Source organism: Pelodiscus sinensis, chromosome 31 (genome assembly GCF_052426305.1).
Source record: "Pelodiscus sinensis isolate ZL-2025 chromosome 31, ASM5242630v1, whole genome shotgun sequence".
NCBI classification, from domain to species: Eukaryota; Metazoa; Chordata; order Testudines; family Trionychidae; genus Pelodiscus; species Pelodiscus sinensis.
In genome coordinates this window covers 7442926-7456525 of record NC_143082.1, presented here as the reverse complement: position 1 = coordinate 7456525, position 13600 = coordinate 7442926, and the positions used below count along the sequence as shown (strand labels likewise).

The 13600-nt window shown below is 46.0% G+C and overlaps 1 protein-coding gene across 10 annotated transcripts in view; it reads left to right on the top strand.

The window, feature by feature from the left end:
• Positions 1 to 13600, top strand: part of BRD4 (bromodomain containing 4) — a 221603-nt gene that overhangs the window by 109000 nt on the left and 99003 nt on the right. For 9 of the 10 annotated variants that reach the window (XM_075902152.2, XM_075902149.2, XM_089774705.1 and 6 more), the window contains 2 exons: positions 5132 to 5269; positions 7457 to 7592. The exons of the other annotated variant lie outside the window; for it this stretch is intronic. In XM_075902152.2, the coding sequence (XP_075758267.1) occupies positions 5132 to 5269; positions 7457 to 7592 (274 nt within the window). The remainder of the gene's footprint in view (positions 1 to 5131; positions 5270 to 7456; positions 7593 to 13600) is intronic. 10 annotated transcript variants of the gene reach the window in all.

The following is a 13600-nucleotide window of genomic DNA, read 5'->3' as shown; positions in this document are numbered from 1 at the left end:
CTACACAAGTCCATGTTGAAAGACATGGGGGGGGAAAGAAGGGAATTGTAAAAAATATGCTATCTGTCTATAACGATAAAAAAAAGATGGGGGAGCTGTTGGGAGCTCTTTTGGAGAGAGCACCATGTGAATACTGCAGGAGAAATATACTACTGACCGCCTTACCAAGATGGGGTGATAGCAAAATGCTCAAAGAGAGTAGAGAGTTTGTTTAAAAAAAAAAAATCTCAGTAATAATATGGGATTTCCAGTATTGCCATATTGGTTGGATATATGTCACCTAAGGATGGTATGCAGAGATAAAGTTTTAGACATCATTCAGTTACTCCTCTTTGGAGCAGGGGAAAGGCAGTTCTCAGTTTAGCTCTTCCAGAGCACAGGAACTGATCCAACAGGTGACTGTAGTTGGACTGCTTGGTAATTGTAACCCTCATGTAATTAAATTTAACATACTTGGGAGCTGGGGAGGAAGTCTACCACAAGAGCATTTAACTTCAGAAAGGGGAACTACACATACATTAGGAAGCTAGCTAATAGATAAGGCTAACCAGGTATAAGAACATAAGAACGGCCATACTGGGTCAGACCAAAGGTCCATCTAGCCCAGTATCCTGTCTACCGACAGTGGCCAGCACCAGGTGCCCCAGAGAGGGTGGACCGAAGACAATGATGAAGCGATTTGTGTCCTGCCATCCCTCTCCAGCCTCTGACAAACAGAGGCCAAGGACACCATTTTATCCCGTGGCTAATAGCCTTTTATGGACCTAACCTCCATGAAATTATCTAGCTTCTCTTTAAACTCTGTTATAGTCCTAGCCTTCACAGCCTCCTCTGGCAAGGAGTTCCACAGGTTGACTACACGCTGTGTGAAGAACTTTCTTTTATTAGTTTTAAACCTGCTACCCATTAATTTCATTTGGTGTCCTCTAGTTCTTCTATTATGGGAACTAATAAATAACTTTTCTTTATCAGCCCTCTCCACACCACTCATGATTTTATAGCCCTCTATCATATCCCCCCTCAGTCTCTTTTCTAAACTGAAAAGTCCCAGTCACTTTAACCTCTCCTCATATGGGACCTGTTCCAAACCCCTAATCATTTTAGTTGCCCTTTTCTGAACCCTTTCCAAGGCCAAAATATCTTTTTTGAGGTGAGGAGACCACATCTGTACACAGTATTCAAGATGTGGGCATACCATAGTTTTATATAGGGGCAGTAAGATATTCTGGGTCTTATTTTCTATCCCTTTCCTAATAATTCCTAGCATCCTATTTGCCTTTTTGACCACCGCTGCACACTGTGTGGAAGTTTTCGGAGAACTGTCCACGATAACTCCAAGATCTCCCCACCTGCCCTTTAATCAGTCAACTGGTTATATCAGGGGCAGCAAGATGTGGGGGTGGGGAGGACAGGAGCTGGTATGTGGGGGAGCTGGCTTAAAAGCTGGCTCCCCCCCAGCACTATCTCTGTGGTGCCACTTCTCTCCCCCCTCCCCCCCCCGTGGCTTCTCTGCCCACAGGAGGCCCAGGCTTGCCATGAGCAGAGGCTGTTCAACATCCTGAAGACAGGGGCTGCTGCTAGAGAAACCAGTCTGTTTGGTTGAGCAGTTGTACACCACAAAGAGCTAGATCTGCTTACCATGATTGGCTATCAGCAAGTATCCATTTTTATGAGAGAGCCCAAAATTCTCTAATGACAAAACCCATGTTTTTCCATGATTAAAAGGAAAAATTGAATATTTTTCACTAGCTACAATTAAGGATGTCCTCATGTATTCAACTATACAATTAACCGATAAGCCTAGGCTTTTTGGTTAATCTTGTTGATTACACACATGTCCTTCCCTTGCTGCCTCTATCGGGCAGGGTGGGGGAAAGCAGAAGCTGGCTTAAAAGCCAGTTCCCCCAGCACTGGCCCCGTGGTGCTGCCTCCTCCCTCCCCTCTGTCTGCATTGGTCCACGCACCCTGTGGACAGAGGCTGCTCTGCATCCCACGGGGCTGCTTCTGTCTGTGGCAAGCCTGGGACCACTGCTTCTTTGTGGTATGCAGCTGCTCAACTGCAGACAGGGGCTAGTCTGTGGGATGCGGAACAGCCTCTGTCTGTGTAGAGTTTGGACCCCCCATGGACAGAGGCTGCTGTCACCCTGCGCTGCTGCCTCTGTATCAGAGGCAGCAGCGGGGCGGTAGGCAGCCAGTCTGCGCAAGGAGCTGGTTTTTAAACTGGCTCCCTCACGAACTGGCTACCCCTGCCACCTCCGATAGACAGGCAACAGCATAGGGTGGTAGGGGCTCCTCAGGAGTGGAGCTGGGAGTGCACTGGCTGCTGCCCCCAGAGACTGTTGAATAGTTATGTAAATGCTAAGATTTCATGTGGTTACACAGCTATTCAGTTACTTGATATCTAACATCCCTAGCTACAACACATATGTAGGTATCAGTTGAACACCATGTTTTATTAATATTTACAATTTTTAAGCTGACAGCCCAAGCCCCTCCACTTGGGGCTGTCAGTCTGAATTTTTGATTATCCAATCTGGCTCTGGTTCCAGTTAGATTGGATAATCCGGATTCCATGGTATATAACTTTTATTTTTTCACCATACATAAAAATACAGATTTTTCATTTTCTACAGAGAATCTTTACTTTTTTTTGGAAGTAAACAGATTTGTAGGATCTCTGGCAATCAGGAAAAAGCATTTAAAAAAAGTTGACATTTTAAAGGGTAAGAGCGGTGTCTTCCAATCTTGATGCTTGGACAGTGTCATTCACAAATATGACCAGAGGAATCACTGTTGGTCATTGTGTAACTGTTCTTAGAGGATTGCCAGGGCTGAGAGCTGCAACAGACAATTCTTTCCTGGATGTGTCTTTGCCTGGTAGTTCGTGTTCAGAGAATAACTAATTGAGATATTTGGGACTGGGAAGGAATTTTCCCCTGGTCAGAGTGGGAAAGAGTATAGGGTGGTCTTTGCCTTTCTGTGCAGCACGGGTCCCAGGTAACTTGCAGGTTTAAATGAGTGTAAATGGTGAATTTCTGTGTAACTTTTAAGTTTTTAAACAAATGATGGGCAACCTAGGCTAGTGAGGTGGACTGCATGAGTGGTCTCCTTCATCTCAGTGGTCCTCTTTCATTTCGTAACCAAGGGTGTGTCCAGACTACCTACTTTTGTCGACAAAAGTGGACTTTTGTCGACAAAACTATACCAGCGTCTACACTACCGCTGAGTTCTGTCGACATAATGTCGACAGAACTCAGCAGTTTTGTCGACGCTGGTATATCTCATTTTACGAGGCATAACACCTTCTGTCGACAGAACTCTGTCGACAGAAGGTGTTATTGCCTGTAACATTGCGTCCAGACTACGGAGTTCTGTCGACAAAGCAGCTTGCTTTGTTGACAGAACTCAATGTGTCTGGACGCTCTTTGTCGACGGAAGTTTTGTCGACAGTATCTGTCGACAAAACTTCCGTCGACAAAACGCGGTAGTCTAGACGTACCCTAAGACAGTCTCCTGGAATAGGGTAGTTTTGCTAACTATGCTTATTTACCTGGAATTTGTGGGGTGTCCTGATTGAATTGTAGCAGCACTTTGATTGGATGCAGAGAAAGCACTAGGCTCTTACAATCAGTGTTGTGTGCAATCAGCATGCACTTCACTTCATGTGTCCTTGCTTTATATAAGCATCACTTTAGTAATATTGGTAGAAAAAAACCTCTCTGGACAGAAACCATTGGAATCTGCCAACCCTGTGGGCAATGGTACACACAATGTCTCGTGAGTCACACACACTCTGTTGGTGTATAGGTTGCCTGCCACTGCTTTAAACCATGATTTGAGGACTTCAGTCACTCAGCCAGAGGTTCAGGGTCTATTTCAGGAATGGTTAGGTGAGGTTCTGTGGCCTGCACTGTGTGGAGGGAGGGGCAGCTGAAGAGTCAGCACTTCCTAGCTTCCTGGCCAGTCCAGTCAGGATCACCTGTCAGAGGCTCCAGGATCTACTAGTAGATCCCAATCTACTGGTTGGTGACCACTGGACTAGAGGATCCCTTTTAACTTTCAGGTCTTTGACATAAGCCATGCAGCGTCTATATACTTCCAACCTCTGTAGATTGAGTATGGCTCAGTGCCATTTAGGAAGGTGGTTTTACTGCGTCACCATAATTGGGCACTAACATTGGCCAGAAACCCATTTTATGTCCAAATAGATCATAGAGAATCATAGAATCATAGGGCTGGAAGAGACCTCAGGAGGTCAATTGAGTCCAGCCCCCTGCCCAAAGCAGGACCAACCCCAACTAAATCATCCCAGCCAGGGCTTTGTCAAGCCAATGACTTAAAAACCTCTCGGGATGGAGAATCCACCACCTCCCTAGGTGTATTCCATTCCAGTGCTTCACCACCATCCTAGTGAAATAGTTTTTCCTAATATCCTACTTAGATCTTCCCAACTGTAACTTGATCAACCCAAGATGACTTACATCACCCTAAATATGTAGCCTAAGTTATTGTGAAGTGATTTGTGCTGACTGAGGCAAGAATTCTTTATGATAGGTAGGAATTCTGATAATATTGTTCTCATGTGAAAGCTTATAGTTTTCATATAAAAGCTCCAGGGGTTTATTTAGAGCTGACACACAGGAGGGCTACACAAACCTACACTCAGTCTTGTGTGGGCCAATTAAATTCAGCATATTTCCTTGTGTATACTAAAATGATGAAATATGATAACAAAACACTAATGAATCATCCGTTAGCATATTTTGTTGAAACAGGTCACTGGCCTTATGAAATGCTCTGAAGGACCATGAGTTGGGCACCCCGGGTCAGAGTAATTCATAAAGTTCAGTGATACCAAGTAAGAGGCACATAAAAGCTTATCAAAGCTTTGCATTTGTAGGGGTCTAAAATCCTGTTTAAAATGTTAACCAGTTAAGCTACATGTTTAATTGGTTAAACGGCCTGTTGCACTATGGGCGGGGGGGCTGCTTCAGCTAGGCCAGGTGCCAGTTAACCGGTTACCCATTTACATTTTTGTCCTATTGTAATACCTGTAAATATGCACTTTGTGTACCAGTTTTGGGTTTTTTTCCAGCTTCCAAACTGGTAGTTTTTTCTTTAATCTCCACAGGATTATTATAAAATTATTAAAACTCCTATGGACATGGGAACAATAAGGAAACGCTTGGAGAATAACTACTACTGGAATGCTCAAGAATGTATCCAGGACTTCAATACAATGTTTACAAATTGTTACATCTACAATAAGGTACATGACTTTATGAATTTGGACCTCCCAAGAGAATGTCCTGTAATCATTGCACCACTTAAGAACTGCATGTGGTTGGGTAGTTCTTTGGATCCATTTGTATTCTTACTTTGGCACTAGAAGATTTCCCCTTTGCATAGTGTGCCATTTCACAGAAGGAATATCAAGGAATTGGAAAAGATTCAGAGAGCAGCAATGATAATAAAAGGATCTCTCGAGTGTCAGGGAGTGGGATATTTATAATTGAGACTAGATTGGGCAAATAATAGATTTATGCTTCTAAAAGTGAAGTGGGGGACATGGCCAAGTTGTAAAATTTTGAAGTAGCGAGAAGATGAAGATCACCAAACATTGGACAAGGTAACAGAGCAAGGAAGCAATGAACTGGATTGAGGGGGACTCTTAATGTGAGTTATTAACTTGTAGTTTCTACGGGCAGCAAAGAAGTTCAATGACCCACATAAGATTTTTCTGATTTGTGTAAAGATGTGGTATGATCCTCCTCACTACGCTATACTTTCCTTCCTCCTTTCCCCTCATCATTGGCACCAAGACTTCATGCCTTCTCTCCTTTTTCAGCTGAAGTTCCTTGTCCCCTCTTGTCTTCTAACTCCTCTCACATCTGCTCTCGCCCATCTCCACTTTTATCCTCTCTCATCACATTAATTTTCCCTCACAATACAAGCATGTTTAGGCCTCAGACCATGCTCTAGTGTTTCTTCCTGTCTTCATTCCCAAACCCATTGAACTTTTTATCTGCAACAGCTGTTTGGAGTTTTTCTTGCAGTTCTGTTCTTGATCTTCCAATTGGCTTCTGCCCTCTGCACTTCATTGAAGTTTCTAATGACCTTCCGCTGGGCAAAACTCAGTTTCTGTGCTCCATCTTTTCTTCCTTGACCCCTTGGCAACTTCCGACACCATCAACCATTCCTTAAGTCTTGACATTTTGCCCTTCATTGGCTTTTCATGGTTCTCTTTTCCTCTCACATTGCTTGTTCAGTGTTTCTTCTGTTACTGTCTCTCAAGACTTCATTTTAAGGCTTTCTCTCTTTTTCTCCCTCAGTGTTCTCTGGGCATTCTATATGCAAACATGGTTTAGCTACAGTCATTATGCTCTTGACTCACAGACATACTCTCCACTGATATACTATCTCCTTTTATCCAGTCTAGTATCTCAACTTGTTTTTCTTACATCTTTGTGGAATTCCAGTCATCTTAGCCTTAAGAAGGCTAAAACTCAGTTCTTGATTTTTTTTTTCCTTTTTGAGCCCTCTACTCCCCCCCCCCTTTTTTTTATTGCCATAAAAGAAAACACCCTCCTCCCAGTTTTTGCTGCATGCCAGTCACAATCTTCTTTAAACAGCTCTATGCTTTTGTCCATAATGAGTGGGTAAAATTCTGTGATTAAAATTCAAAGAGAGGCTGCCATATTGGCATTCAGGTTCCCCCTTAACACACATACCTGCTATGGCTTTTTCAAAATGCAGCCTGCTTATCATAACATTGTAAACTGACAAATTGGGATTATTCCGCTACCTTCCCCCCTCATCCCACTACTTTCCTCTAGGCCAGTCCCACAAGGCAGGGGCAGGGGAGGGCTGGCCACCCCACCCAGCTCCTACTCTCTCCCAGTTCTGCTCTGGTCCAGCCCCACATGTCCTCTGCCTGGCCTCATCCCCAGTCTTGGCGGCTGGCTGTGGCTCCATTCCCAATCTGGGGCCAAGACTCGGAGCAATCCAAAGAGTGTAGCTGCACCTGGCCATGGACCCAGATGCTGTCCCCCATTGCAGCCTGGCTGTAGCTCTACTTGTCCTAGCTGCAGCCCCAGACATTTCCAACCCTTTATCGCTGTTTATTTTTCACTCTCCTCCACTCCTCCCTTCCCTACTTCTGGTCCCAGTTAAGTAGGGGCAGGGAGTGTGATAAGGGTGGTTAAAACCCTCAAAAGTTTGAGGACTACTGTAGTAGAATTCAAGATAGGATGAGTGGTTGAGGTGCATGGTGTCTGTATTGAAATGGTTCTGTTGCATTTTGTACCTTGGTTATGACTAAACTCTATATTAAAGGGTGAAAAAGATGGAGCTAAATCCTAAATGTGACTTTTTATTTAGGTAACAATCTCATGCAAACCTTTCTTTGAAAGTGTGTGCTTGCCTAATTTATTTTATCTATGTATTATTAATCCAGCCAGGGGATGACATAGTCTTAATGGCAGAAGCTCTAGAAAAGCTTTTTCTGCAGAAAATCTCTGAAATGACTGAAGAAGAAACTGAAATTGTAATAGTCCAGGCAAAAGGAAGAGGACGTGGGAGAAAGGAAGCAGGTAAAGTACTTGATTGCCCATTCTTGAGTTCATTCCTTGTTTAGGTATATTCACTACTGTTCACTGGTTGCGGGGTCCCTGCAATTTGCATAAAATAGCAACAGATTAACAGCTATCCTCATGTAATACTCAAATTGCAAATCCCAACATAAAATGCTTAATCTTAATTCCAGTTATTTAACTACATTGGACATCTGAGCCGTGTTTCTCTTGACAGCAAATGACATGGGCCACGTTTTAGAACTCCCCTGACCATGTCTGGCTTTTGGATAACCCTGCTTATGCAGTAAAACCATGTAATACGTACACATTGTAACTATCACAAGCAAATGGTTCTCTCTGTTTTTCAGAAAAGTTCGAAAGATGAGAACTATAGGAGTAAAATCTTACTACTGTCCGTTTGTAATTTACTATCATTTTGAAAGACCGTAAAAGTAATTTACTGTAGCCAGACAAGCAGAATATGCAGTAGTATACCATTTTCTTGAGTTTTGTGTACTATCATGTAATAGCTAATTTTTGTCATTGCAAAATAGCCGTTTCTACTGTAATTAATAACTGAAGGGAAACTGATTCTCAGAAGTTTGAATGATTGCTCATATCGATGCCAGTTAGGTGTGTGTGCGTGCCACGTGTGCAGTTGTTGGAAATTAATTCCCTCCACAACACCTGTGAAGTCTGCTGTGGAGCCCACTGAAGTGGGGCCTTTATGGCACACAGTGTGACCATGCCAATCTGGCTCCTCCACATTTCCTTCTTGCTGTTAGTGACAGTCATTGGAACTTTGGTGGCTTGCTTAGCAAGCTCTTCTTTGTTTCCTTTACCCGGGAAGGGAAACCTTTTTGAGTCAAGGGCCGCGCACAAGTGAGAAGCAAAGTGAGAAGCCCCTGACTCAGCAGGGGAAAGACAGTAGGAGGGTCCAGGCTAGTAGATTGTGTGCTCCAGCCCTGTGGGGTTCTCGCCCCTGCCCTAGCCTTTCAGTTAGTGTAGTTTAGCATTAGTTGTATCTCTGTTAGCTATTGGGAGTGGGGATTTCCCCTCCACTTCAACCAAGTATCTTCCCATGGAGATGTGGGGCATCTCTGAGTCCCAAAGGCTCAGGCACTCCAGGGTCTACAGTAAGCCTATGCCAGCTGTTGACACCCATGATACTTGTCTAAAGTGTCTGAGGGAAGTGCCCTAAGAGAACAAGTGCAGGATTTGTAAAAGATTTCACCCTAGAACAAAAAAGGAGCAGGACTTCCATTTAAATCAGCTCCTTATGGAGGCTGCTGTGAGATTATAATCCACCTTGCTGTGTCAAGACCCAGCACTGAGTTTGTTGGTGCGCAGCTCTCCAGCATCTGTGGCAGAAGCAGCACTATGGAAGAACTCTGGGTGCAGAGACAGATAGCCCCAGTGGGAACTGTCTGGAACCAGCCCCATTCTCTGGCGCCATAGAAGGAGAATTGGAGGCCAGCGAGGAGCAGATGTCTGACTCCAAGACCCATCTTTTCGGAGCCAGCCAATGCAGTATGTCCCAGGGAGGAGCACCCAGTGTCAATGTCTTTGAAGCTGGCAGAGAACTTCAGCCCTGAAACGTTGTACTCAGACTTTATTTAATGGAACTTCTGCTGCTGTATCTTATTACACATTTATTTGAAGTTTACATCATAACTGGTCAAATCCATCTTTAGGCATGCATTTAGGCTGTCTTCTGTCAATCCTATGGTAGGGAACCGGGGATGTGGGAGTGCAGGAGTCTGTATTGGGATGTATGAGGGGCTCAGGGCAGGGGGTTCAGGTGTATGACGGGCTCAGCGCACAGTGTTGTGGGGGGGGGGTGCAGGAGTGTTATGGCAGGAGACTGGGAATGTGGGGATGCAGGAAACTAGAGATATGGGGGTGCGGAAGACTGGGGATGTGGGGGTGCATGTGTTTGGGGATGTGGGGGTATGAGGAGTTCAGGGCAGGTATGTGAGGGGGGGTACAGGAGTGTTATGACACTGCGGCCAGATGAGGGCTGGGCCCTAATTGGGAGATTATTTAAAAAATGAAGCTTGGCCAACAAAGTAAAATATTATGTCCAACACACATCTTTATTTATGGCAGGAGTGGGGAATCTTTTTGGGGTCGGGGCCACACAAGTGAGAAGTGGGGGAAAAAAGCCCTAACCCTCACTGTGGCCCTCAACTGAAACACCTTGCTGCCCTGGTGCTCCAGTCCCATGGTGCAGGGAGAACTGAAGTTCAAGGCCTCTGGACAGATTTATTCTTCTAGGGTTCCAGGGTTAGTGGATTTTTGTCGTGTTTCCTCCCCCCCCCCCCCCCCCCCCCACACACACACACTCTGGGATGGAGCCAAAAATGAGGGGTTAAATGTGCAGGACAGGGCTGCCAGTGAGTGGGATAGGGATGGGAGTGCAGGATCTAGGTGGGAGGTAGGGTGCAGGAGCTGGCTGCGAGTAGGGTGTGTGGCCAAGGAGGAGGGTACAGGAACAGGCTGGGAGCAGGGTGTCTGCCCAGAAGAGAGGGGGCAGGAACAAGGGGGAAGGTGCAGGAGCAAGCTGGGGGCAGGGTAACTGGCCAGGAGGAGGGTACAGGAGCAGGCTGGGGATAGGAGCAAGGGAAGGTACAGGAGCAGGCTGGGGGCAGGATATCTGGCCATGGGGAAGGGGCAGGAGCAGGCTGGGGGTGCAGGGTCTCGGTGGGGGAGGATGAATGAGGGGGGTGGGGATGCAGGGTCTGGGCACGTGGAGGTGGGGGGGGGGGCACTTACTTGCTTTCGCACCTTGTTGCAGACACCATGTAACACGGCCTCCTGCTGCTTGCATTCTTCAGATCCTGGCCAATGGGAGCAAATGGGAAGCCCCCAGGAAGTGTGTCTTCATCGAGTGGTGTCCCTGTGTGTCACTCAAGTCTCGGTGTGTCCTCGCATCACTGATCAGAGGTTTTTGGGGAGCAGTGCCCCTCGTGCTGCGCCTGTGCACTCAGTGCCTTGCACTCCTGCCTTTCATTGAGTGCGCAAGTGGCGCAAGCCCCCTTAGTTGCTTTTCTACTGTCCTCAGCTGAAGATGGAGTCAGAGCAATGCTCTTCTTTTCTGACAGGAAAACAAAACAAATAGCATAGTTAGCTTAGTAATACTTCATAGTTTAGTCAGGTAATGATAGTTTCAATGTTTACCTGAAGGGGGGTAAAAAAAAACCAAACCCTCTGCCTGGGCTTTTTCTTTCAGCATGCCGGGCTCTCGTGGCTTTAAGAAATGTGACTCATGCCATGACTCAGTGCCTATTTCGGACGGACACGCGTCCTGTGTTAAATGTCTTGGAGAGACTCATGCAGCACATAAGTGACCGCATTGTCAAAATATGACAGCCAGGGCCAGAAAAGACCCCGAAATGCCATCCCTGCTCGGCCTGAACCCGAACATGCTCTGGCACCGGAGCATAAGAAAACATTGTGCAAGACGCATCATTTACAGAAATCCCCTCATCTGGGTACACTTCTGAGACCAGGAGCCTGTTCACTACGCTGACTACGGTAGCAGGCAGTGGAGTAGATTTTCATTGTGCCACTCATCTCCATCAGGATCAGTGGCTTCCTGGCATTCATATCAGGATCATTCCTTACAATAACATCTCCCGTGGCCTAACCAGCTGTGGATGTATCCTCCACAACAATTTAAGCCTCAGTGGCCTCCTTGGGAACATGTGTATCGATTGTATCGATGAGGTTCAAGACAAACAATATAAATTACTTACAGTACTACAACCCATGGCATCCTCAAAGATAGCCTTACCCATTAACGAATCTATCTTGGAACCATCACAAGTTCTTTGGCAAATTCCAGCCTCATCCCCCTAACAAATTGCAGGATGGATAGAAAATATTTAATCCCAGCAAAAGGCATGGACTTCCTCTTCGCACATCCCCAACCAAACTCGCTAATCATAGAGTCGGTTAATCAGAACTCCAAACACCCAAGTCTACACCGCAAGACAAGAAACATGGCAAAAACTGCCCTCCAGGCTGCAATGGATGTTGCTGACACAGCTGCCAGGGCTCCAGCTACAGCAGTTGTAATGTGTAGGGCCTCATGGCTACAATCATCAGGGGACCCAAAAGAATTACAGTCTAAAATGGAGGACCTCTTCCTTTGATATAAACTAGCTGTTCGCCACAAAGAGAGATGAAGTCCTACACTCAATGAAGGACCCTTGTGCCATACTCTGGAGACGTATACCCACACCAAACAAAAGATGCAAATACACCCCCTACCAAAGGCCATGGGGCTATAACTACTACAGACAACAGCAGAGGCCATATGACAACAGGCTCAAGCAGTGCTCCAACAGAAGGAGGACTCAGCAGAACCAGTCCTCTAACTCCCAGTTGACTTCACACAAGTAGCAAATTTGAAGTCTTGGTCGGGGGACTGAGTGGCCACTCCACAGATCCAGCGCATCCAAATGTCACCTTCCATCATTTCCTGAGACCCTTTTACCAAGAATGGGCCCACGTGACTTCAGACAAGTGGGTCCTCGAAATTATCAAATCGGACTACAAAATCCTCTTCACATCCACACCCCCTACCCTGTTCCTCTTCAGGGACCCATCTCATGAGCCTCTACTACAAGCAGAAGTACAAAAGCTACTCACCCTAGGGGCAATAGAACTGGTTCTCACAGAATATCGGAGAAGTGGGTTCTATTCCAATTATTTCCTAACAGCCAAGAAAACGGGGCTGGAGGCCAGTCTTGGATCTCAGGAAACTCAACAAGTTCATCCTCAACACAAAATTCAGAATGGTGACCCCTGCAAACTATCATAACCATAATGGACAGAGGGGACTGGTTCTCAGCCCTTGACCTTCAGGATGCATATTTTCATGTTACCATTCATCCTGCTCACAGGAGATTTCTCAGATTCTTTGTAGGTCAAGACCATTACTAATACTGAATCCTCCCTCTTGGTCTTTCTGTGGCCCCTCGAGTATTCTTGAAGATGTTAGCGGTGGTCACAGCTTTTCTCAGAAGATAAAATGTCATCATCTTCCCCTACTTCAATGACTGTTTAATCAAGGAATCCACACGTCAACAAACTATAGCTATGACAACCACTACCAGAGAATACTTTCCCCAACATGGCCGACTTATCAATATACACAAATCCATCATACAGCCCACACAAAAGATAGAATTTATTGGAGCACTTCTAGATTCAGTGACAGCAAGAGCCTACCTGCCATCACAAAGATTCAAGGCGTTATGACCTCCCTTATTTGGGAGGTCAAGCATACTCCCTTTTCCTCAGCCTGCATGTACCTCCAATTACTGGGGCATATGGCAGCTACAACCTTTGTAGTCCTATTTGTGAGGCTACACATGCGCCGTGTGCAGCATTGGCTCGCAATGATCATTTGTTCGCATTGATTCCAAACCGACACAGCCTTGCGAGGTGCCTCACACTTCCTCTGCCAGTTCTACAGTCTCTTGACTGGTGGACTTCAACCAACCAACCAGCCTACTTGCTGGCATATCCTTCCACCGCCCAGATCCGTCTGGCATCTGGCAGCCAGCTCAAAAGGTCCTTCAGGGGTCATGAAAGGTCTCTCAGGGCAGATGTGACCTTTGGACATCATCTGCAGGTGGGGATTTCCTTTCCTGTATCTGCCTGTGACTTGCAGCAACAGGAAGTGTCCTCAATTCTGCTCCCTTCTCAACCACAGCCCATGGGGATGTTCTTCTAGTTCCCTGGCTCCAAGTCCTCCTGTACACCTTCCTTCTATTCCCATTGATTCACAAGCTGGCCCTCAAGGTTAGGGAGTTCAGGGCCTTCCTGATTCTGATAGCACCAGCCTGGCCTTGTCAGCACTGAGTCTTGGCCCTGTTCAACCTGGACCAGCCCATAGCTCTCCCATTGTACCCAGATAATGCAGGACTTCGGCAGGTTTCATTGTCCAAATCTCCAGTCCTTGCACCTCATGGCCTGGAAGCTCTATGGCTAACTGCCTTGGAGAATAGTGATAG